General features: G+C 35.8%; 1 protein-coding gene across 1 annotated transcript in view; it reads left to right on the plus strand.

Annotated features, from left to right (window-relative positions):
* The window catches only part of LOC148952882 (uncharacterized), a gene marked incomplete at its 5' end in the record, with an annotated part of 270,367 nt that overhangs the window by 57,437 nt on the left and 185,178 nt on the right, over positions 1-27,752 (plus strand). Inside the window, 4 exons of the mRNA XM_089087813.1 lie at positions 2,068-2,203; positions 4,268-4,412; positions 5,996-6,182; positions 19,918-20,000. Coding sequence (XP_088943939.1) covers positions 2,068-2,203; positions 4,268-4,412; positions 5,996-6,182; positions 19,918-20,000 — 551 coding nt within the window. The remainder of the gene's footprint in view (positions 1-2,067; positions 2,204-4,267; positions 4,413-5,995; positions 6,183-19,917; positions 20,001-27,752) is intronic.

Below are 27,752 nucleotides of genomic sequence, written 5' to 3' on the forward strand. Positions count from 1 at the left end.
TCTAACCTAACATAAACTAACCTACCCCCCCCCCCCCGCCCCTTATGTGCAAATGAATAGCCCAAATTATGCAAGGCCAATGCATTCTATCATCCGTCACTTGTCTTTGTTGCTTTGAAACTAGTTTTCTGAGAGCTAACCTAAACGTAATTCGTTTAATTAATTTAACTACCCGAAAGATTGTAACCAAACTTCATTTCAAACTTCTAGGAATAATGAAATGAGCACAAATATTTTTTTTCCAGAATAATGGAACAAAAATTGTCAAATCCATCAATGCTTTCATTGTACTATCGACACTAAATGGTCTTTGATGTTCAACATACGATGTAATGGGTAAGAAATAAGACTGCTCAATACACAACTAACTTACCATTTAACTTACCAAATTGTAATTGCCTCACCCTCTGTTCGACAAAGCTGATCAGCAAAGCTTTTCAAAGACAGATTAAACAGTAAATTAATTTATGGATAAATGCAATCTGCTATATTTTTCTCAGTTACTGATTAACGCTTACCTGTAATACATCTTAATTTATTTTTCCACCTTTAGGGCGATCTCCACCCCCACTTATTATCGTATTCACTGCATGTTTTGGTTATATGAACTGTGTGTAAGCAGATTTTAATATGAAATTGTCAAAAGAAAAAAGTTTCTGCCATACATATTAAATAACAAAATCGGTGAATTATTGGAAAAAATAAATTAATTACAGAAAAAAGGTGAACATCTTGAGTTTTGGTGAGGGGTGGGGGGATTTCTACGGAATTTTCTTAAGACTGAAAGTACTAAAATTTAATTAGAACTGAATTTATTACTATTTTTTTATTAGTAGTTAAGTCAGGAAACAATCTGGGTAGTATCTCTTCCTTGTACGAGGAGGGAGGAGGTGGTAGGAATCCACTTAGCGCCGTCCTGGGTTAGTGGAGTGACTATTTCTCGCCACCCTGGGCTGTGCTTGCAAAGACCTCCAATTGTCTCGAAGTTTCTTTTAATAATTTTCATCAACGTCTTAGTTTGCATTCCTTGCCGTTTCACCCACCCTGAGAGGGACAGAATATCACCAGAAAAGCAGCTTTTCTATGGTAGAAAAGCATCAAAGAGCTTTTTTTGTCAAAATATCTTCTTTCTTCAGTACATGAAGCCGAACTTCTAGCTTTGAATTCACTTTAGTTTCAGTTCAGTTTTTTATCTCTTCTGGGATTATTGGAAGAGGCCTCATGTTCTTCACATATTTGCTATTTGTCTTAACTGAATAATTTTTCAGATAATTTTGTTGTCCATTGATTCGTGGGATTTAGTCTAGTTTTCTTTCTCTGAGATATACGCATATACAGACTCCTGTCTTTAATGTATTCGTGTGTGTGTAATATCAAACTATGTTTCTGCTTTGGCATACATAATCTATATGACTTACTTGACTTGTATCCTATCCAGCCTTTGTGGCTGTATTGAGGCTTCTTCTCTTCTCACTAGTCGTTTAATATGGCGACGGTATTCAGTTCTTTCTGGTGCAAGACACAGGAGTTGGGTAAGGTTTAGGCCATTGAAGTTGTCGTACCATATCTTGCGAGGTCGCCCACGAGGTCGTTTACCATGTACCCGTCCTTCAAACGTGGTTTTGGGGAGTTGGTTTGACGACATTCGTTGGATATGACCAAGCCAGCGGAGTTGCTGACTTATAATTCGGTCCATGATAGTGTATGAGCAGTGGAGGGGTTTACGGAAGTCTTCATTGGATACTCTGTCAATGTAGGTGATCATTGCTGTGCGATGTAGACATTTTGTTTCAAATGTGGAGATTCGCCTTTCGTCATCAGCTCTAATTGACCATGTTTCACTTGCATACATAGCAATTGGGATTATGAAAGAGTTAAAGAGCTGGATCTTTAATGTTTTTGATAATTTATATAAGATACGATATTTATTTTTTGGCTTGCGACATTTTTTTATGCGTTTTTTGATGCTTGTGACAGTATATGGGTATTTTTTTCTGATTTTCTGTATTCAGTTTTCTACTATTTAACTATAACTTAATTTTTCTTTTATATCAATTTTTTTCCTAGCCATTGATAATGACGACGGAACCTCTACACATACTGTTGAAGAACATGAAGTCTCAAACGAAAATGGAATGGATCAAAAGAAAACTTTCCAATGTGAAATTTGCAAAAAGTACTTCCCTACTGAATATGCCTTAAGGTATGTACATTCCTAAGCATACTGAAATTCCAAAAAAGCTTAGGTCTGTACATATATTCATTTATGGTTCTGTTATAATTCTAAACACTTTTTTGTATAGAAACCTAATCCACCCTAGATTTCGAGAAATAAACCCCCGCCCCCCTCTACAGCATTTTTTGTGATTTGATGCAAGAGTCCTGTCCTAAAATGTACGAAATCGATTGTTAGGTCACAGCACGACGTCAAAATTGTCAGTTTTAATTTATCTTAATTTATTTAATTTATATCAAAATTGTCAGTTTTATTTGTCAGTTTAATCTATTATTTTAATAGAAAACATTAAATATGTTTATTTAATCTGAAAAAGTAGAGACTGAATGTAAAGTTTGGAAATCCACTTTTTCAAAAAGAAAAATGATTCTGTTATTATCCTAGCTGAAAATGGAATGGATCAAAAGAAAACTTTCCAATGTGAAATTTGCAAAAAGTACTTCCCTACTGAATATGCCTTAAGGTATGTACATTCCTAAGCATACTGAAATTCCAAAAAAGCTTAGGTCTGTACATATATTCATTTATGGTTCTGTTATAATTCTAAGCACTTTTTTGTATAGAAACCTAATCCACCCTAGATTTCGAGAAATAAACCCCCGCCCCCCTCTACAGCATTTTTTGTGATTTGATGCCAGAGTCCTGTCCTAAAATGTACGGAATCGATTGTTAGGTCACAGCACGACGTCAAAATTGTCAGTTTTAATTTATCTTAATTTATTTAATTTATATCAAAATTGTCAGTTTTATTTGTCACTTTAATCTATTATTTTAATAGAAAACATTAAATATGTTTATTTAATCTGAAAAAGTAGAGACTGAATGTAAAGTTGGTAAATCCACTTTTTCAAAAAAGAAAAATGATTCTGTTATTATCCTAGCTGATACCCAACGAAATATTCAGCGCTCAGTTTCGAAGTATCGACTTTTGGCCAGAGTTCAGTATGAGTGAATTTGACTTCATCTCCCTCTTTCGCAACGATCAGTATTTCAGTGAAATTAATTTGTTGTTTATTAGTTATTCAGAAAAGTTATTTGGGAAAATTTGCAGGTTATGTAGAAAGTAAGTAAGTTATTTTTAGAAATAAGAAAAGTCAGTGCTCGTTAGATTTCTTCGGATGCAATGAAAATTTTTTAAAGTAATTGTCTATACACATAAACAAAGAGAATTATCCTAACCATTTTTCTACAATTTAATTGTCTTATCAAGTTGTTCGTATGCAGAAACGTTCCCCAGAACATGTTCGTTGTTTATTCGTTGTCCTTTTTTTAGTGTATCAATGTGTTATCTTGAAGCTCCAAGGACCTCAAAATAAAAATAGATTTCCCCCCCCCGGGAGTATTAGGGTTCTATTGTACAGGAAAACCGCCATTTTCTGATATTCCTATTTTGCTTGTTTCAAAATTATTAGGTTTTTGGACAGTATTACATTTTCATCAATGTTGCCATGTTGAATCGGGTAGACAGCTAAATCAAACTAATTAGTTAAATTTGCCAACGCTTTTTATCCATAAAAATCAGTTGTTAACAACCAGTTGATTCCCAAAGACAAATACACCTTCAATAAAATCTACACCTTCTAAAACTGTTTGCTGTCATATGTTCTTATTTTTTTTTTTGCGGATTGTCCACCGTTCCTTTATTTAAAAATTGAGACCCCCTATTATTATTGGCTCCCGCTGTTATTATTGGCTATAAAAATTGGCACCCGCTACTACCCCCAACTGCATAAATGTATATTGAGGTCTTTTTCATTTAAAATTAAATTTCTGGTTCTTCCTCATTTTTTTTTCAATGAATATGGTTGTTTAATTTTATACTTGACCAATTCAAATAGTCAAATTTCATTTTCACTGTCCTTGGTATTCTAGTAAATTATTAAATAAGTATTCGCTTAACCAATTAAAACAATCAGATTTCAATTTCACGGTTCTTTGTGCATAATAATATTTTACATTGATTTTCACTTTTTTCTAAGGAAAAAGAGATTATCTTCCAGTTCTTTTTTTAATTTAGTTTTTTCTCTTTAGAGTTCATACCAAAATACATAGCAAGGAATATTCTTGCTCGGTATGTCCCAAGTCGTTTACGTCAAAGTGTAAACTTATGGCCCATGAGAAAGTCCATGTAGGAGTCGTTGTCTTTGAATGCCCAATTTGCAAGAAAACTTTCCGGGTAAGTTTTTTTACTAATTACGTCCCTGCATCACCGGGCTTTAGGGGAGGGGGAGGGGTGGTGGTTTATCCCGATTTATAGGCGTAGGTGTGGTCACTCCTTTGTTGTCGAGGAATTAAGAAGTTCTAAATTGAAAATATTTCCCAAAGAAAAATTTATTTTATAAGGCTAAAAAAAAGTTAACGTATATGATATAAAAGTATACCATGCTATTAGTACAATATAGTTTATCATTAAAAAGCGTTTTAATTTCTTTTCTGGCATACGCTTCACATTGGTATGATTGATTTACTAAAATGCGTCACAGATCAAAAGGAATGAAATGTAAAAGACACTTTTTACCACAGAATTATTGGGAAGTGCCTCTCTTTTTCTCCTTCTTCAAACCTTACTCAGAAAACCTCTTTTCTTTCATATCCGTCTAGGGCTAAACGGATAGCAGGTCGTCCTCGGTTGGGGTAGGAGGATGTCGTAGGGAAAGATTTAAGGGAAATGGGTACTTCCTGGGAGGATGACTTTGAATTGATTGGTACTGAGGAGGAGCGTACGTAGCTGTGTTGGCCTCAGGTGGCTTGGTGCTGCTGTGATTCGTTTAAAGGTAATGTGATTTTTGGTTCTCATATATCGACTAAGTCTTTCATTTCTATTTTTAGTCGTATTCATTTGGGTGTTCAGAAAGAGCTGCCACTTATTCCTCTGATTTGCAGCTGCCAAGACACCTCCCACTAGGACCGGAATTTTTGTTGATGTTTCAGGTCCCACTCGTTGGTGCAACTGAGTGTGTTTTTCGTTCTCCCTCTTCATCGGTTCCCCTATGGCTGCCTCTTCAGTGCCGCTCTTGGGAGTCTATACTTCCGCAATCAGAATGAACGTCTCAAGAAGTGCCATCATCGATGGCTTATTACATCTTACTTGGAGCTGGCACGATGTAGAGCAAACTTTCTGGTTGTTAAACATGCTCTCTTCTGTTAATATTGAGTATCCTGGAAAGACAGTCATTCTTGAAAGCAAGAACCATGTTTTCCTGTGGCTTGTTTAGATTTCAGCCTTCAGAGCTATAAGAAATGGTGGCGACGAGATTGCGGTTGAACAACCTCGTTTTCAGGTTTAGAAAGTACTTTTTCGATCGTCAAACTGGACTCAGTAAATGATAAGCTCCACTATCATGTCAAGTGGAGCTCTTCCAGGCGTCCCCCTGATTATTCACTATAAGTAAGGAGGCGAAACTATAGTTTGTACGCTGTGAGATAGAAAAATTTTCATGGGGGGAATGTAAAAATATTTCGAAGTCAAGGTTTCAGACTGATTTTTTTAATTCATATGTATTGGCTAAAAAGGGTATATGCTATCTTGTCCAGAATCTAATTTTTCGAAGCTTAACATTTGGCAACGGTATTCCCTCTATCTCCAATTTTTTCGGATTTGTCCCTGAAAGAAAGTTAGCATTATTAAAAATTAACGATTTTAATTTCGCGATGATTTAAAAAGACTAACTATTCAGAGCTCTTACCATGTACGGATTATTTTTCTAACTATAATTTCTCACGTTTGGATAACTACCTAATTTTTTTTCAATGTTTCAGGCCAAGTCATCCTTGATTTACCATGTACGCATTCATAATGGGGAAAGATCTTTTCAATGTGATATTTGCACTCGTTCGTTTACGAAAAAATCGACGCTAGTCACTCACATGAGAATTCACAGTGGCGAGCGACCATTTGAATGTCAAACTTGTAATAAGACTTTTACCACATCTTCCTGGCTTAAAGGTATGATCGTTCGATCAACATTATAGCTTGTGATTAAATATACGATTTGAGCATCAGAAAAGATTTAATTAGTTAAATTTAAAGGGTTTTTTGTGACAAGTGTTGTCTTAACTCAATAAAATAGTAAAAAAATAAAAAGTGTTTTATTATTTTTTATTATTTTAAAACACTATTATTTTATTATTTTTTAAAACACTAAAAAGTTAAAAGGACTTTTATAACACACAAAAACATATTCAATAATTTAGCACTGGAATAGGACAAAGACATTTAAAAAGTATGAAGGCTTCTGAAAATGATTTAAAGGAGAAGAGATAAATTTAAACTGGGATAGAATAATAAAAAAGAGGGAGAAAAATTATTGTGTACCGTGAGTAAAATGTGATATATTTAAAATACAAAAATGAAGTTCCTTCTTTCTAAAGATAATTCCGACTTCCTCTAATTAAGTTTAAATCTAGTTTCAAAAAAAGAAAAGCTCTTAATCAGCAAAAAGAAGAATTGCATTTTAGCCTCAGCCAAAGAACGACGCTATCCAGTTTTGAATTTCGCCGAGAAGAGTGGTAATGAAAAACTAGAAAATACAATGTTTTCGCAGGAAGTCTAAGTTATAAGAGTGTCTGAACGTTTAAATCATCAAAAATATTTAAGACAGATTATTGGACGGAGGGTTTGGCCCGCCTCAGGACTTAGGCCAATTGTGAGCCAGTTCATAGAGAGGAGGACAAAAAACTACGTTTGATAGTGGGGTAAAAGTGCTTTTTGGAAGATTATTAAGATGAGAATTATATTGGCATTGCGATTCAAATTATTATGCAGTCATTGTAGAGACTTGGTTATTATTTGCCGTCAATTGAAGTGAGCCCTGTTGTACACCAAAATGTAAGTTACAATAAATCTATTGCTCTTCTATTTGTGTTTATTTTATTTTATATGTCTGTATCTAGTCGCACGACAGGTAATTAGTTCGTATGTCGTGAAGGTACGTTCCCAGGGATCTGATTTCTATATACTATAACAGGTAATTGATTTCGAGATAACCCGAGGAAAGGAGGTTACATTTATATAATTACATATTGTATTTTCTCGCTTTCAGCGAGTGGCGTGGTCACCCATTTATCTATCCGCCCCCCTGTTTTGTAGCCGGTGCGGCCCTCGACGGCACAAGGTAAGCTATAATGGCTCGGACGATGCGATCGTAAAATTACCCGGCGGAACCTTTGATTTTCTTATCATTTTTATAGTTTGCTTAGCCTATCACTCGACCTAAGAAAAATTCACCCTGCGGAAACGGCGCTACCTTTACCGCCTTAAACGGCACAGTCTTTAGCGCTATAAGTGGTGCTATCGAAGAACTTATAAGGTGTAAGTTCACGGCTTTAAAGCCTAAGATTACATTTGACGCGGTCAATATTTATGACCACAATTAAGCCCAGTGCCATAAATTTTTATCGCTACAAATGGCGCTGTCGGAAATTGGAGAAAATCATGCGAACTAATTAGGCTATAAACTTTGTAATTTAAATTTAATTATTGGAGAGGTACAGACATCTAATAAAAAGTAATTAGGGCTATAACCACTAAGCTATTATAGGAAAACCCTTTAAAATATCTCATAGGAGATAGTAGCCTCCCCCGAAATAGGTTAAGTGAAAAAATAAAATTATTTGTAGTTATTCAAACGCAAAAAAAATGTCAGAAGATTTAGACGAACAATTAAAGGCGCAAAAGTTGGTCGCGAAAAATGTAGAAATAGCAAAGTCTATTCCACAGTACAATGGACAATCGGACGTTGACGAATTTATTATCCAAATGGCCCAGTTTGTAGAATTAATAAAAACAGAGCTAGAAACGTTAGTCGACATGCTTCTATTAAAATTAAAAGGCCAGGCCTTAACCTTTCTAAAGCAGATTGAACGTACTATAGGTGATGACGCCAACTTGCCAATAAAAACGGTGGACAAATTGTTAACGGCATTTAAAGACAGATTTATCGAAACAAGTTATACAAATAAATTAAAACACGGAATGGTAGGATTTGACCATTCACAAAATATAAGAGAATATATTGATAATATACGGATTTCAGTAGAAGAAAAATACGGAGAAGGTTCAAGAGAGCTATTTGAAAAAGTCATATTACATACCATTTTGCAAGGGCTACCCCCAAAACTATATAGAATGGTAATATCCAAAAATATTCAGTCGTTGGATCTTGCAGTTCAGGAGGTAGAGCGACTGATCGAAGTTGATACGATGGTGGCTAATCGCAGTAAAGCAAAAATAAATAGCCTAGGCAAATCAAACGCAAACCTGACCTACAAGGGCAATCAGGCGTCTCCCAATATCTTTTCAAGGGATAACTCCCCGGTGTCACAAAGAAATAACACGCAAAACCCCGCTAGACAGAAAACAGTACGTTTTCAGCCCGTCAAACAACCTAGCTATAATAATAACCCTACAATAAGAAGATGCTATATTTATAATCTACCTGGGCACATCGCAAGGGAGTGCCGTTATGTCCCCAATAGCACACCAAGAATTGCTGTCGGCAGTATGCAAAATTATGGCAACCGTTTGTTCGGAAGAACAAATTTTAGCGCCGGTGGTGCACTAGGCTATAGCCAGAGAAGATTGCTCCAATTAGTACCTTACAACACGTACCAACTAAATTTGTATAACCCTCCCCCCAATAGACAAATTAATTACCGATTTGAAAACCAAAATACTCGCCAAAGCCAATATAATGCGAGAATTCTATATAGAAATCACGAAAATTTGCCGACGGGAAATGAACATTTTGCAAGTCAACGGCATTGGCAGTCAGCGCCAGCAAACGGCACTGACGCAAGACATCCAAGTTACCGTAATGATACATGGCAAAGGCAGACAGATTTAAATCAGTTACATATGCCAACAGAATCTTATATGTCTTAATATCCATTACAGGTACTGACGCATTAAGTAAATCCTCAGGGGAATATTTTAGGCCCCTCGCAAATAAAAATTGGACCCAGAGGGTGCCAAGAATATTTAGTAGGTCCAAACTGATATTAGTACAGTCTTGTAGTGATAGTATTAACAAGTTACCTATATTTAATGATTTTTGTGTGGCAAACGTTTACTTTAAAGCTTTAGTTGACAGTGGTGCCACGGTTAATATCATAAGCTCATGCGTATTTAATATGTTGACTCCGCACATTAGGCAAAAACGAAATTTTAATAATCCCAATTTAAATAGTGTGACAGGGCATCAATTGGATGCAAAAGGTTCAATTCGCCTAGACGTAAAAAGGGATAATAAAATCTTTCCGACAAATTTTATAATATGCGATAACTTTCCGTATGAAGCCATCATCGGCGCAAATTTTTTAAGGTCTAATAGAGTACTATTAGACGTGGCTAACGAAAAGCTTGTCTACCCAGCTAAGGTAGGTAAATAAAATTTCTGGTGGTATAATCAGAAATTTGTTCAATTATTCTGAGAGACATTGCAAAAACGAAGTAAACTTAAATAATAAGTGTATTGAATCTGCAAAAATTAAAATAGGAGATATGCAGCAGTACAGGTTAAACGAAATCAAGAAAATAGTGGAATTATGGAAAAAAGTAGTGACCCCCATTGCAGTTCAGTCACAGTCAATGCTATTGACGGATACCGCCAGTCTAAATTTAATAGACAATGAAAATAAAGAAAAATATTATGGATTCGCGATAAGGAAAACAAAAGTCCCTCCCAAAACGATGCAAAGAATTGAAATATCACAGGTGATCGAACCAGTGGATAGCAAATCTGAATTATGGTTTGCGACCCCGTCAAATGAAATTCCTGAAAATCTGCTATGCGAGGAACAGATTATATCTTACGACAAAGGAGAAGGTTTTATTTGGGTAACTAATAACCACGAAAATGACACAATTACAATAAAAAAGGGGGCGTGTTTAGTTCAAATCCAAGTTTTATCGGAGAAGGATTTAAATAGATGGGAGAATTCCAAAAGAAACCTAGCTAACGGCATTAAAACCTCAATTAACAAATACCCTCTAACTAAATCGCAATTTTTAAACAAATTTAATATGGATCATATTACGGATTTGGAACTTAAAAAAAAATTATGCGAATTATTATGGAATTTTAAAGATGTATTTTCCGCATCTGAAGATGACATCGGACTGATACCATTTTATTAACTTTCAATTTAAACGACTGGTGGTCCTGTAGCGAGACAGCCACATCGTGCGCCGTATAAGCACAAAGAATGGTTAAAAAATAATATCCATGAATTAGAAAAAAAATAAAATTATATACCCAAGTATAAGTCAGTATAGCGCACTAGTGATCTTGGTACCAAAAAAGAATGGTGATCTTAGACTTGTAGTAGATTATAGAGCCCTTAACAAACAAGTAGTTAGCGATAAATTTCCTTTACCAAGAATAGATGAAATTCTTGACTCCATTTCAAGCAAAAATAAAATCTTTACTTCTTTGGACCTTACCCAAAGCTACCACCAAGTGAAAATAGCCGAAAACTTGTCTATAAAACTGCGTTTTCAACGGCTGAATGTGGTTCATATAAATACTTAAGGGTACCTTTTGGACTTAAAACAAGTTCAAGCGCGCTATGTAGACCCTTATTACATCTATTAAGAGGATTAAAGAATATAATTCATTTTATTGATGATGTCATATGCGTGGGAGAAAACGCTGAACAACACTTAGCAACATTAGCTTAGGTGTCCGAGAAATTCAGACAGGGCAACTTAAAATACCGGCCCGAAAAAGTAAATTTATTTACACCTAAAATCAAATTTTAGGAGTAGTATTGACACAAGGAGAGATATCCGCAGACCCCGACAAATTAAAATGTGTTGAAAACCTCAAACCCCCAAGAATTGTGAAAGAACTAAGAGGAAATCTAGGTCTTACTGGCTACTTTAGAAAATTCGTGCGCAATTACGCCCAAATTGTGAAATCCCTCACGGAGTTATCTAAAGGGAACTCCCAAAATGTTACCTGGTCTCAGGAAGCTCAAACTTCTCTAGACCGTCTCAAAAAGGCACTCACTTCTGAACCAATATTATCACTGCCTAATTTCGAAAACGGACAATTTGTGGTCACAACCGATGCTAGTTCTAAGGGTATTGGTGCTATTCTTTCGCAAATAATTCCCATAGAAAACCCTAATCCTCTAGAGGGAACGCCTAATCAAAAACAAATAGAAAAAGTTATATGCTATTCGAGTAGAACTTTATCAAAATGGGAAAGTAGTTATTCCGACACAAACTTGGAATTATTATCTATAATCCACCACTTGGACAAATTTAGACACTATTTAATTGGTATAAAATTTATACTACGATCAGACCATAAAAGCTTACAGCACCTGCGCACATTTAAAACCCCAGGGGCATTCTAGCTAGATGGATTAGGAAAATCCAAGATCTAGATTACGAATTTGAATATTTAAAAGGTAAACAAAATGCAGCTTTCGACTTTTTGAGTAGATATCCAGAAAATATTCCGTCGGAAGCTGAGGAAAATGAAGTTAACGCTATCAATGCTAAGAGCAAACATGAATGTAAGAAAAACAAAGTCAAAGACACAGTAAAAGAAAATAAGGTTAACTATTGTCCCCTGTCTTTAGAAAATATAAAAAGAAAGCAAAAAAGAGACGAAATGTGTGTAGCACTCATTATTTATTTTGTGAATGACGACGCGTTACCGGATAAATTCAAAACTCTTAGAAAAGAGATAGACAATTTTTACTATGAACTTGATGAAGAAATACTATGTAGAATCGTGACTGCTGAGACAAATAGAAACCAAACCTCAATAATACCTGCATTACCACAAAACTTAATAATACCTGCCGTCAAATATTTTCATTCAGATACGGGTGGACACTTAGGAGTAACGAAAACTTTCCATAAATTAAAACAAAATTTTTACGTGCCGTCGGGAATAACAAAACTTAAGGAATCTGTAAGTACATGGAATTTGTAAGTACATGCGAAGCGTGTAACTTAAGAAAAAACCCCAAAGCTTATCCTAATCCTCCAATGGGAAGAGTCCCGGTAGCGAGATTCCCCTTCGATACTGTCTCATTTGATTTATATGGAACAAGTGGAGGCTTGCCTGTTTCCAACAGAGGCCATACTTGTATTCTTTCAGTTATAGATCACTTTTCTGGATTTACCTTTGCAAAAGCATTAAAAAGTCAAGGCGCTTAAGCTACAAGTAAAGCGTTAGCGAAATAGTTTTCAAAATTTGGCATTCCAAATAAGGTTTTTAAGCGACAACGGATGCAATTTTGTTTCAAAAGTAACAAAAGACTTAATGAGTTTTCTTAACATAAAGAAAATGGTGACATCTCCGTACCACCCATAAGCTAATGGTGAAATAGAAAATAGGCATAAATTATTTTCGAACGTATTAAGTATTTAAACAAAAGACAACAGGAACGATTGGGATCAATTCTTACCTTATTTAACTAACGTAATCAATACTGTTTATTCAGAAACAACTAAAGACAATCTATTTTATTTACTTTTTTTCATAATTTTAGAATCCCGTATGATGAGATTATTGAATCTCGGCAGTATTATAATAACTCGGAGGATTACAAACAAGAATTCATAAATAGGATGAGGAAAACTTACAAAATAGTTAGGCAAGAGTTGGAAAAATTTTAAATGAACCAAGAGCTAAGAAACCAACCCAAAGTCAGGGGGAGTATAGATTTCAAAATAGGAGACTGCGTCTACCTAAAGAACGAGGCAAAAACGGAAGGCAAAAAAATTCCAACAAATATTCTGGACCGTACAGAATAGTCGAAAAGTACGATAACGATTATACGTTTAAAATAGAGAACCCCAATAGTGGAAGAACATACAAAGCACATATTAGCCGAATAAAAAGAGCAAATTTTCTGGAAAGATGGGTACCGCGTCCCTCGTCTACTGATTCGTCAGATGGCGAAAATGAACCTCCTAAATGAAGATTGGCAGAGCTAAAACCCTTTAATTTTAAACAAGATTATTTTGAGGATGAGAGAGATGAGAAAAACTTTGAAGAATTTTTAGCTATGAAAAATTTAGTTATGCCCAAGAAAAAATCCTTAATACCAGTAAGAGTAAAAACGCCAAAAGATCCAAAAAGTTCATCATAAGAGAGCGCGGGAGAATTAGATTATACGATATCTCCAAAAACCCAATTTTTCCCTGATAGAATTTCGACCCCTTGTCCCCCCAATGATTTCCAGACGACATGGTTCCCCCTGCAACACCAATAGAAAGGCTTCTGTCATTGCAGGAAGAATTGAACAGAGCTGTAGAAACTCCGGGTATTACTGTAAAGAAAACTCCTCCCAAAGACTCAACTAAAACAAATCTGGGAGAAGCTATGGATTTAATAAATTTCCTAATAAAAACGGGTCAAAGTACATTGTCTAAGAATGAAACTCCCAAGGATGACCAGCAAGGACAATATCTTGATATAACTGTGTCCAAGGTCAAACCTAAACAATGGACTTCATGGAGGGAAACACTAGTGCACAGAATGCCTCGTCCCTATGAAGATATGTCATTTAAGCAGTGGAGGAACCCCGCAAAAACTCTTGATTCCTCTCAAAGCTCTCAAGAATCTTTCTAATCTCCCGAGTTGAAAACTCAAAGCGAGGACTTAGAGAATAAACCTTCTACTTACAGAGGAGTAGAAATTTACGAAGGAAGGGGAGGTTATACCTCAAAATTGCGAGGTGCAACTTCGAAAACTTATAATACATCGGAAACTAGTTCCAAAGAGTCTGACGGCGAATCAGACCATATAGTAGTTAAAGAAATAGAGAAATCAAAACCGACTTCAGCAGCCACACACGCGAAGTAAACAAAATTAAAAGGGGAAGAATTTTTGAAAAAACAATACAAAAAGTTTGATCTTATTTCGCTAGAAAAACCGAAAAAGAAAAAACCGCAAAAAGTCGAGGAGAAAGTAACGACACAATCGGGTATAACTGTTAAAAAACCCGATAGATGGAATTGCACTTAATCAGTATAGGATTAAAAGATTTTAATGGATAGGCGTCATAAAGAAATAATAATTTAAAACTTTTGATTTATGAGTAAAAATTATACAATTATAAAAATGCTGTGTAGAAATTTTGTTCAACATATATCAGTTCCCAAAAACAAATTCTAATTAAAAAGTAACACTGCATATAATGAAATCGAATAATTTTCCTTAATATAAAAAGTCTACCCGTACCATTCCAGTACGATGTATCCAGTCCAACTGAAAGCAGCCGTGATAGGAAGTACTAAGCGATAAATATTCATACACCATAGAAATGATCTTTGGTTATTTTCTGTTCCAAGAGAAACTGTTGGAACTATGTCTTGTTACACTAATACAGAAAGAATAGACCCAAGTTACAAAACAGAATTACTGTTACAAGATGTGGGTACGATAACCATAAAACATGGATGTCGACTTGTAACTAAAGAGTCAACTGTTCGAACGCCGTTAATTACCAGGAGCACAAAGATAATAAGTCCCAAAATAATCAATTTCAAGGCAATTAACCTGTCGTACACTATTCCCAATATAGAATTTGAGGAAATGAAAACCTCAATATGGTCCAAAATAGAAAAAAATAAAGGGATATTAAAGCTCACAAAAATAAAAGAAGGATTAGACTCCCAGATTCGCCTATTTAAAAATGAAGACCAAAGATTAACGTACGTGGACGATAGATACGGATTATTCCCAACCAATTTCTGGTGGAACATACTACTGACCGTATGTTTCGTATTCGCGACTTCCCTGACCATCAGAACCTTATTGACTTTTAATTACTTAAAAATAATGAGGCCAAGAAGGCGAAAACCAATAGAAGAACACGGGGAAACCGCCGAAATGCAGAAGTTAAACCCGGAAACCCATGAGAACGTCTAAGCCAAGAAAAGGGGAAGACATTAGAAAACGAGTGGGTATAGAGGTCTCCACTCGTCCTTGCAATGTCTATTTCCCTCATTATAAATGTCGTTTACGTAAAACCGTATGGCTATGACGCTGCAACATGCGTTTCTTAAACAGCACGGACGTGCGTGAGCAATGCAGGCATGAAATATGTTGTAAAATTAGACCTCAAACTTAATAATGTAGAGTAACTTATGTTTAAAGGTTTTTTTTTAAACCAAGGGAGAATTAAATAAGTATTAAAGAATTAAATGAGGCTTTTATCGTTGTTTCCTTTCTCAAAACAAATTTGAAGACATCACTGTTTTAGATTTCCCAATGGGAATTATATGTATATGAAACCAACATGATAATAATTTCGTTTTATTAAAGCCAATATTCATGTAGTATTGTTAGTGTATCTATTTAAGGTTGTCTTGTAAGGTTACATTCAACCCAAAATGCACCTAATCGCACTGTTTATTATGTATTATGACTCCTTGATTTTAAGAACGTGTGATTCTGCCTCGTTATTTTTATTACAGGAAGTGGATTGACATATGGGATATCGATCATTACAATGAGCTGTCCAGTGCAGATACAACCTAGTAGCATATATTTTCATCATACATCAACCAACGAAGAGTGCTCATCATAGACTACAGCCAATTTTCATCCCAGCTACGTCTACGAAAATTACAGTTACTTTTTGATCGTTGTTTCCTCGACCATGAACCATATTATGTATTAGGTAACATTATATTTGAATCTCAGTATCCAGTGCATTATTGAACTACATAATCACATAAATCCTGAGAACCCCATCGAGCAGTACAAGATATAAGTACCTAAATATCACTCATGATAATTCTTATGGAAACATGAACCATTTGACTGTAAAGTTATGATATTTGATGATCCCAAAAATTATTTATATGACGCAGATTCACGTGTCGAATCCCTTTCGACCATCTCTCGGAATCCATCCTATCCCCTCTGTGTGGAAAGTTCATATCTCTGTAATCCCATAATATTACGAGATAATTTTGACAAATGGACATGGAAACCAGCCATTGCATTACAAAAGCCAAACGTAACCCCAGCGACAAATCCCTCACTAACAATATACCTCTTCCACAAGTTAAAGACAATATGTTGAAGTAGTCACTACAGTTTGATGTCAAATTAGTCCAGGTCTAAACTTTAAGTTTCCTGTGATTAACCTAGGCGTCACGACAAATGTTGATAGATACAAGCTATGCACTAAAGCTTTTACAAGTGAACCATAATGTCTAAGTGTACGGATGAACAATTTTATACGAGGAATAAGTTCTATTCGTACTCAAAAGTATCCCAAAAATGATACTCTGAGAATAAAATGAACGCACTCCCAGTGTTCGACCCCTTAATGATAAGCCAGCCTATAAACTATCAAGAAGCAAGTGACAATGAAATCTGATAAGAACATTCCTACACCTGTATTTGGAAGCATCCTTTCCCAGTTCACAATTAGACAAAACTTGTTATGTGAACACAATTAGACTCGAACTGTTTCATGAAGAAACTATATTGTAAGTGCTTTAAAAATTCAAATAGCGACGAAGACCACACTGCCTTTCCATCATAAATAAGTAAGTAGAACAACAGGGAAATTTTTATACAAGACAGTTGAACGCTTGCTCCACTGTCTTGTATAAAAATGTCCCTGTTGTTCCACTTATTTATTTATGCTTTAAAAATTTTGCCGAGACGAAAGGAGTGAAGGACCATAATTTACAACAGGAGGATTGAGTACGCTAAAGATACTCGAAGGTGATGAAATAGGTGTGAATTTACAGATGTTACTTCTTAATAACTTTGATAACTCAAAAATTCCAATATCCTATCATTAACGTTGCATAGCAAACATCCCCAGTGAAAGTGTTCTAATGTTACCAGTGAACATGGTAAACCCAATATTGTGTGTTTTAAATCGTTCTTATATGTAGTGTTTAATGTTCAGATAGAGTTATGTGTAGCGTTGTCGTGCTATTCATTTAATGTAGCGTAAATAGAAAGAAGTGTGCCCTATAGACAGCAAAATCAAAAATAAAAACTTGTAAAAGGTGAATTCTCAAAAAAATCTTATGTAAAGGTAGAATTGTTGGAAACCTTGTTGGAAACCCCAACCTTGTTGTAAATGTAAAAGTAATCAGTGTTAGATGTAGAAAAAAAAATCTTTAGTATAGTAGCTAGGCTAGAACCATGAATAATCTTAGTCCGGTAGATAAATTTTAGATAGGGATGTATAATAAAATAAGAAAAGTAATAGAGAAAATTTTTAGCACTCCTGATTAAGCCAAAATATAAATATGAAATAATACAATGTCAATCAAAATTATGTAGAATAAATAGTTAATAAATTGCGAACATTTCAAAAGCCCAAAGGCAAGCAAGTCCTAATGATGGGACGTCATTAAATAATGGGAAGGGTAATATGTACCATGAGTAAAATGTGATATATTTAAAATACAAAAATAAAGTTCCTTCTTTATAAATATAATTCCGATTTCTTCTAATTAAGTTTAAATTTATTTTAAAAAAAAGAAAAGTTCTTAATCAGAAAAAAGAAGAATTTCATTTTAGCCTCACACAAAGAACGGCGCTATCCAGTTTTGAATTTCTTCGAGAAGAGTGGTAATAAAAAAAACTACAAAATACAATGTTTTCGCAGGAAGTCTAAGTTGTAAGAGTGTGTGAACGTTTAAATCATCAAAAATATTTAAGACAGATTATTGGACGGAGGGTTTGGCCCACCTCATGAATTAGGCCAATTGTGAGCCAGTTCTTAGTGCGCAAGACAAAAAACTACGTTTGATAGTGGGTTAAAAGTGCTTTTTGGAAGATTATTAAGAGGAGAATTATATTGGCATTCAGGCATTGCGATCCAAAATTATTATGCAATCATTGTAGAGACTTGGTTATTATTTGCCGCCAATTGAAGTGAGCCCTGTTGTACACCTAAAATGTAAGTCACAATAAATCGATTGCTTTTCTATTCGTGTTTATTTTATTTTATATGTCTGTATCTTGTCACACGACAGGCAATTAGTTCCTATGTCTCCAAGGTACGATTCCGGGAATCTTATTTTTACATGCTATAACAGGTAATTGATTTCGAGATTACCCAAGGAAAGGAGGTTACAGATATATAATTACATATTTTATTTTCTCGCGTTCCAGCGAGTGGTGTGGTCACCCATTTATCTATCCCCCCCCTTTTTTTTGCAGCCGGTACAGCCCTCGACGGCACGAGGTAAGCTATAAGGGCTCGGACGATGCGATCGTAAAATTACCCGGTGGAACCTTTGATTTTCTTATCATTTTTATAGTTTGCTTAGCCTATCACTCGACTTAAGAAAAATTCACCCGGCGGAAACGGCGCGACCTTTAACGCCTTAAATGGCACAGTCTTTAGCGCTATAAGTGGCGCTATCGAAGAACTTATAAGGTGTAAGTTCACGGCTTTTAAGCATAATATTACATTTGACGCGGTCAATCTTTATGACCACAATTAAGCCCAGTCCCATAAATTTTTATCGCTACAATTGGACTTCAAAGATCCACCAATAAACTGCCTTTGCAGAGAGAGTTAGAGGGACATTGGAAGGGATTAAGTTTGATAGTAGAATGGATTGATAAACAGGGGACCTCTGAGCTGTTGTTGATGATCGCTCGGGTAAAGCAAATCTGCGTAAAGAACTACGCAAAGAAGAAGAGTACCTACCTGAGCCTGTCCGTGAGAAAAACTGCTGCAGAGGCGGTGGAAATTTACCTAGAAAAGCAGAATGTGCTAAATAAAGATTACTTTTACCTACAAATACGATCCAGCGGAGCGATTCCAGTGTGATTATAAAGATCAGATGAAGAGTAAAGCCGAGGGAGAAGAAAAGTATCCTACACTGCCCTATTTTTGGCTCTTTGAAGTGAGGACAGAAGAGATTTGTTAGTACTACCCCAAACAGAGCAGCAATAAGAAAGTTAAGGGAAAAAACATAATTAAAAGAAAGCATAACATCTGGGGGAAGAAATGAGTTTTAGCCTACATTACAACATTTATCCTACACTACATTTACTCTGAATAGAGACGCCATCATATGTGTAGCATTGATCAGACCTCAAGGCATTCAAGGAGATTTGGGTGTTAAATTCCTTGGCCTCTTTGTAAGAGGAAAATGCTTATCCAACAGAGTTCCCATACGTCACAAAAATAGATTTGATGCACATTCAACATCATTAGCTTCAAAAATGCTACACCAATCATTACTTTGAAGATTAAGTATTAAGTTAGAAATTTTTATATCTAGATAAATAAATAGGTAAATATTAGGTGATAGATAAATAGGGAAATGATCAGAAAGATCAGTAAAAATAAGACCAGAAGTAAACTTCAAATTAGGAGAACTTATAGTTAAGAAAATTAACTAGATATAATACTAAAGCCCAAATATTTCGAGTTCTCCGCACGAAACCTTTATCAACGAAAAAATAAACATGCAAGGCAAGAACTGACAGAAAATGGCATCTGGAAAATTTTGTAGTCATATATTCTGTATTTTAAGTATATTCACCATGTAGCTTAATTATGCGCATTGTACTTCATTAGGTCAAAACATATTCATTTTCTCTGCTTTAAAATTGGGAGTATGTGAGATGTGCCCTTTTATTTTGGGCGTGAAGACATTTGAAGGGCTTAAACTTTGGAACGAGCTCAGTATTTTATTATTTTTTTTATTTCAGCTCATGAAAGATCTCACACTGGTGAAGCTACCTTTACGTGCAGCCTCTGTGGGAGACAGTTTACAACCAGCTCATCTCTTAAGGTAAGTATTTTTTTTCTTTTAATATTTCTTCTATAATTATAGCTTCCTATATGTCAGTAGACTTTCACATGTTTTTTAAATATTTTCTCAAATTTTCTCAAAATGTTTTTTTTTCTTTTTTCAAATGTAAAACACGTCTGCATTATCATTCTTTTTAGATATTTCTTATTTCTGGTTTATATTTATTTCTATTTGGACTGTAGGCTGCATAGTTGTTTTGACACTGTTTACTATTTTTTGTTAAAAAAAAAAATAAATGCTTAGATTAAAAAGAACTTTTGAGATGCCAGGTCGTAACCTGAGAGCAAAATTACCCTACTGCTCGACAATTCATTTCAAGAAAAACACGATTAAAGATTTTTAACGTTCTTTTTTTAGCACTGTATAGTCCAGTTAATGAAATTTTATCAGTATAATTTTTTCTTTCGCCGTTAATGATTGGGACAATAATTTTTCTTCAGCCGAAAAATTTTTCCTTCGGCCCTTAATGATATTGACAGCAATTTTTCTTGGGCCAACACATTTTTCTTCTGCCCTTAATGATAGTGACAACACCTAACTTAGATAGATAATTGTTAAATTTTTCACAGACTAAAGGCATTGTCAAATTTAACTTATTAACTCTGATCTATCGTTTTCACGGTTTGAACGTGGCAACACTGGTAAAAAGGTGACATTGCTCCGAAAACTTCGTAATGTTCACAATCAAAAGAAAAATTGGAGTTTTCAGGCTTAACTAGACCTAAGATGGGTGAAACATGCTTTTATTTACACTGTCCTTTGTACTTCGAAGGCACGAGGTTTAAAAGTTACTTTCACAAAAATTATATTCAAACAAAAATTAATTTTATAGTTGATTACCGTTTTTTGAATTACCATTGTGGATTTTTCCTACATCAGTTAACAGAATAAAGCTTGTTTTTAGAACTCATCAGATTTAGAATTTCTTAGAACTAGAATTCAGCGACGAAAACTTAACTTTGTTTTATACCTAGCAGTATTTTGTGACCTGAGAGCAAAATTGTCTCATAAACTTGCGCTAAAAAAAAAAAAAAAAAATCCCTGTTGGGATAAAACTGAATTTTCTGCTGCTCAGCAAGAGAAGGTTGTACAGAATCTTAACATAACCATTTGAAAGAGTGGAAAAATTATACAAAATTTTAGAAGATCTCAAAAATTTTGGGCTTTTACAGAATGGTATAATTTCATCCTCAGATTGCAAGATGTTCCATGGCCAACAGTCTTTATTATTGATTTTGTTTTTTATTTGGTGTCTAAAAAAATGTTTTTTCTTACCGTGTATGATAATTTCTCAGATCGCGAGATATTTCATGACCTATAATTTTTACTACTGGCTCTGGTTTCTTACACAAAATTTAATTTCTTGTAGTATAGGATAATTTCACTAAAATCGCGAGTTATTTTATGGCCAATATCAAGTATATAAGGCTTATTTTTTACAGTTTTGAAATAAGCTAGCATTGTTAAGTTAAAGGAAATATCCTTAGCATTGTTAAGTTAAAGGAAACATCTTTAGCATTGTTAAGTTAAAGGAAACATCCTTAGTATTAAGATATATGTTCCCTCTGTCAGTTTTGCTATGTTGTTTTTAGCTTTCCTCTCCGTTGACACTCAGTGTGTTGACGAAAGACGGAAAATTTGCTATTATTCCTTAGCAGAGATTCTATCTATTACATATTTAAAATTTGGTGTATATGACTATTTCAATTAAAAATACCTTGATTACTGGCTAAAATTGCTAAAAAAAAGATAATTTTTCTATTTTAAGCAAGTTTAGATCCTTCTCCAAGAAAAAGTCTAAATAAAAAATATTAATTTCTGGCTCGGTGAATAAATAGATCTGAAACTAATTGAATCAATTATATAAGTAACTTTATCCTTTTAGTGCATGTTATTGTTGCAAGGTTGTCGCAAACTCATTTTCTTCAGAGGATACATATACATTAATTAGCCTATGTTTTCCTTTATTTTCTTATTTTTTTCTATATTATTATTATATTTGCAATGTGATTTGCATAGTGTCATTCGGACAGTATTTTTATGTACATCATATATTTATATTAACTCAAAAAAAAAACAAAGTTTTTTGAGGGAAGTAAAGAGCGAAGTTGAAACTTAAAATGAACATAAATTATTACTTCACAGCCTATCTAACATATATCAATAAAACTAGTAAAAATAAATCAACTGGTGATTTTTCCCTATGATGTAGGATTACAGAGAAGTAGTGCTTTACTGAAAACACAGTAAAGAGCTAGTTTTCAGTAGAGCGCTAGTTCTCTGTAATCCTATAAACATAGGGAATAGTCACCAGTTGATTTATTTTTTCTAGTTTTATTGATATATGTTAGATAGACTGTGACGTTATAATTTTTGTTCGTTTTAAGTTTTCAACTTCGCTCTGTACTTCCCTCGGAAAAATCTTGTTTTTTTTAAATTAGTCTTTGCCCGTTTTTGATTAAAAATACAATGTAGAAACAACACTGGCATGATCTTTTTTATTTACACGAAATAATTTCTGTTAGTTTTAAGTTTTAATATCACTCCTTAATTTCTGTTGAAAACTTTTTTTTTTATATAATTTCTAATCATCACCGATCTTGGGGAGATAAGACATCACTAGAGAATACAGCCAACCTCGACAGTTAAGATAAACTACCAAAAGTTTATTATCCATACTTTACAAAACAATACATGTTTATGCACTGAAAACAGAAATGCAGCTAAAGGAAAAATCACAGTGGTCTTGGCCATGATGGAATTGTCTTCTCATTGTGTATTCATTCATCATCAATTAGTTAGTTTTTATAGCATGTTTTTCTACAAGGAAATAAAGCAATATCACGTGTTTATTACTTTTTTTAAGGAAAATAGAAAATTGGACAACTCCATTATATTACATTTCCCCGCCACGATGAGGCGCCACTGCTTACACTTTGTTTGAGCATTGTACGTTACAAGTAGAGATGCCTCAGGAGATCCCACGTGACACCCCTGCTGCCACCTATAACTTTTTTTTACATAGTTTATGGATGGTTATGTGTGTTGGTCGATTTATTTGATGGTTTTATGGATTTTGTCAGTGAGAATGGAAAAACAGGAACTTTGTCACATTTATGTCTGTTTTCATGGATGTTTATGTGTGTTGCTCGATTTATGTCTGTTTTTATCGATGGTTATGTGTGTTGATTATTTGATGGTTTTATGGATTTTGTCAGTGAGAATGAAAAAACAGGAACTTTGTCACTTTAATGGACTATAGAGTCATTAGGGAGAACAGGTGGTTAATGGGGTCAATGTTATTGTTGTTGTTTTGGGCACGCGATAGAGTCATTAGGGAGAACACATGGTTAATGGGGTCAATGTTGTTGTTCTTCTTGTGTTGGGCACGCGATAGAGTCATAAGGGGGAACACGTGGTTAATGGGGTCAATGTTGTTATTGTTGTTTTGGGCACGCGATAGAGTCATTAGTGTGAACACGTGGTTAAGGTGGTCAATGTTGTTGTTGTTTTTTTTGTCACTCGAGAGATTCATAAGGGAGAACACGTGGTAAATGGGGTCAATGTTGTCGTTGTTGTTTTGAGCACACGATATAGTCATTAGGGAGAACACGTGGTTAATGTGATCAATGTTATTGTTGTTGTTCAATGCAGATGTTATAAGTTTCCGAGAGATCGCGTGTTTCCAATATTTGTTGTTCGAGCCAAATGTTAAGAGTTCCCGGGAAACAGTCAGATCGCGTGTTTCCAATATTTTTTGTTCAATGCAAATGATATGAGTTTCCGAGAGATCGCGTGTTTCCAATATTTGTTGTTCGAACCAAATGTTACGAGTTCCCGGAAAACAGTTAATTAATGTCTGACAGATAACGTAAAGATAATTAATGTCTTTGGATTTCGAACAGAAATGTTTCCGAGAAACAGTTAGATCACACATGATGTCATGATTGTTTGAATTGTCTCCGGCGCGAAGTTTATTAATGTCTGGAGTTCTTCCAGAATAATCGTTTCTGAGCAAATGTTTTGATCTTAGCGCGCGAAAAGGTTTCCAAATAATTGCAATAAGCCAGCGCAGGGATGCCAAACAAAAGGAACATGCTGAAATTCCGTTTGGGGATAATTTTGGCGAAACCGTTTTAGCTATTTTATGGAACTATTTCGACGAAACAGTTAGAGACATTATAAAATATGATTTTTGAAGAGATTTTAGAAGAGAATTTAATGGTGAAACTCTGTGGTCGTTATAATACACAAGTTCCATTTGAACAGTGTTGTGAGATCCCACTACCCCAACCCCAAAGGGCACCAATCCCCCGACCCCAACCCCAAAGGGTTCCAATCCCCCTACCTCAACCCCGAAGGAAGCCCCCGGTCCTCAAGGGTCCCCCCAAGCTCCCAAAGGGCCCCCACACCCCCAAAGGCTCTCCCCGGGCCCCCAAAGGCCCTCCCCCTGTCCCCAAAGGTCCACCGGGCTCCCAAAGGACCACTCGACCCTCAAGGGTCCCCCAGACCCCCAAAGGCCCTCCCCCAGTCCCCAAAGGTCCCCCGGACCCCCAAAGGCCCTCCCCGATCCTCAAAGGCCCCCAGACACCCAAAAGGCCCCCCGAACCCCCAAAAACCCTCCCCCGGTCCCCAAAGGTCCACCGGGCTCCCAGAGGGCCCCCAGACCCCCAAAGACTCCTGAGCCCCACATTATAATACTTTTTAAGGCTTTATTATATCTTTTCAGAACAAATTATTATTTTAGGGAATTATTTCGGCGAAACAGTTAGAAACATTTTAAAATATGATTTATGAAGAGATTTTAGAAGAGGATTTGAGGGTCAAACTCCGTGGTCGTTATAATACACAAGTTCCATTTGAATAGTGTTGTGAGGTCCTCTACCACAACCCCAAAGGGCTCCGATCCCCCTACCCCAACCCAAAGGGTTCCGATCCCCCTACCCCAACCCCAAAGGGTTCCAATCCCCCTACCTCAACCCCGAAGGAAGCCCCCGGTCCTCAAGGGCCCCCCCCCCCAAGCTCCCAAAGAACCCCCAGACCCCAAAGACTCCCCGGGCTCCCAAAGACCCTTCCCCTGTCCCCAAAGGTTCACCAGGCTCCCAAAGGACCAATTGGCGCTCAAGGGCCCCCAGACCCCAAAAGGCCCTACCCGAGCCCCCAAAGGCCCACCCCGGTCCTCAAGGGCCCCCCCCCCCAGACCCCCAAAGGCTCTCCCCGGGCCCCCAAAGGTCCTCCCCCGGTCCCCAAAGGTCCACTGGGCTCCCAAAAGACCCCCCAATCCACAAGGGCCCCGGATCCCCCAACGCCGTCCCTGGGCCCCAAAGGTCCCCCGGTCCCCAAAGGTCCCCCGGGCTCCCAAAAGACCACCCAATCCCAAAGGGCCCCCGGATCCCCAAAGACTCCTGAGCCCCCCCATTATAATACTTTTTTAAGGCTTTATTACATCTTTTCTGAACAAGTTCCTTTCATAATGTCATTCCTAAACCCATTTTCCAACCTCAAAGAGTCACCTTCCCATTTCGTAAATACTTTCTTGAATTTTTTAACATGGTATTTTTTTTAACTTTTTTACGTATCTTAAAATGACATGAACACAAAAAAACTCACACACACGCTCACAAAAACTTACACACACACACACACACACAAAACTTCCACACACACACACGAAAACTTACACACACACGCCAAAACTTACACACACACACACAAACTAACACACACACACACAAACTTACAAACACAAACACAAAAAACTTAAACAAACTAAAACTTACACACACACACAAACACACACAAACCTACACACCCAGACAAAATCTAAGACACACAAAAACTTAAACACACACACAAAAACTTACATCCACACGCAAAAACTTACATGCACACAAAAGCTTACATGCACACAAAAACTAACACACACACACAAAAATACACACACCCACAAAAACCTACACACACACACACAAAAACTTGCAAACAAACGAAAACTAACACATACACACGAAAACATACACACACACTCCAAATAGTACACACACACAAAAAATTACACACACACACACACACAAAAACTTACACATGCACACGAAAACTTACATGCACACAAAAACTTACATGCACACAAAAACTTCACACACACACAATTAGACAAAAAAATTACGATATTTATGCACAGTTATGTCTAAGCAATAAATATCTTAAGCCTCAACCGTTTTTATTCTTTAGAATAGTCCATCACCATGAAAATTATACTTTCAGATTCAACATGTCAGGGAACAAACTTTCAGGTTCAGCATGTAAGAGAACCCTAAATGCTCATCCCAAAAAAGAGGTAAGTTAACCCTAAACGCTCAAAGAATTTCTCTGAAATTACACTTTCAGGTTCAGCATGTAAGAGAACCCTAAATGCTAATCCCAAAAAGGTATGTTAACCCTAAACTCTTAAAGAATTTCGTCACAAAAGCTTACACACACACATAAACTTACACACACACGCCAAAACTTACACACACAAAAACTTACACAACACACACACACACACAAACTTACACACACACACACACACAAAAACTTACACCCACACACAAAATATTACAAACACAAAACCTTACACACACACACACAAAACTTACACCCACACCCAAAAACTAACATGCACACAAAAACTTATATGCACACAAAAACTTACACACACACACAAAAACTTACACTCACACACAAAAACTTACACACACACACAAAAACTTACACACACACACACACACACACAAAAACATACACACACGAACAAAAACTGACACACACACACACACGCAAACTTACACACACACACACACACGAAAACTTACACACACACACGAAAACTTACACACACACGCTAAAACTAACACACACACACTCCAAAACTTACACACACACACACACACACAAAACCTTACACATGCACACGAAAACTTACATGCACACAAAAACTTACATGCACACAAAAACTTACACACACCATTAGACAAAAAATTACGATGTTTATGCACAGTTATGTTTAAGCAATAAATATCTTAAGCCTCAACCGTTTTTATTCTTTAGAATAGTCCATCGCCATGAAAATTATACTTTCAGATTCAACATGTCAGGGAACAAACTTTCAGGTTCAGCATGTAAGAGAACCCTAAATACTCATACCAAAAAAGAGATAAGTTAACCCTAAACGCTCAAAGAATTTCTCTGAAATTACACTTTCAGGCTAAGCATCTAAGAGAAACCTAAATGCTCATACCGAAAAATTTTAAGTTAACACAAATACGCTTGAAGAATTTAGTCACAAAAATTACACACACACACACACGAAAAATTACACACACAAAAACTTACACACACACACACACACAAACTTACACACACACAAACAAAACTAACACTTACACACAAAAGCTTACACACGCACAAACATATACACACACACAAAAACTTACACTCACACACGCCAAAACTTACACACACACACACACACAAAAAAACTTACACATGCACACGAAAACTTACATGCACACAAAAACTTACATGCACACAAAAACTTACACACACCATTAGACAAAAAATTACGATGTTTATGCACAGTTATGGTTAAGCAATAAATATCTTAAGCCTCAACCGTTTTTATTCTTTAGAATAGTCCATCGACCTGAAAATTATGCTTTCAGATTCAACATGTCAGGGAACAAACTTTTA

Source organism: Artemia sp. Qi Xiang Cuo, chromosome 4, assembly GCF_049724085.1.
Source record: "Artemia sp. Qi Xiang Cuo chromosome 4, ASM4972408v1, whole genome shotgun sequence".
In the NCBI taxonomy this organism is placed as follows: Eukaryota; Metazoa; Arthropoda; class Branchiopoda; order Anostraca; family Artemiidae; genus Artemia; species Artemia sp. Qi Xiang Cuo.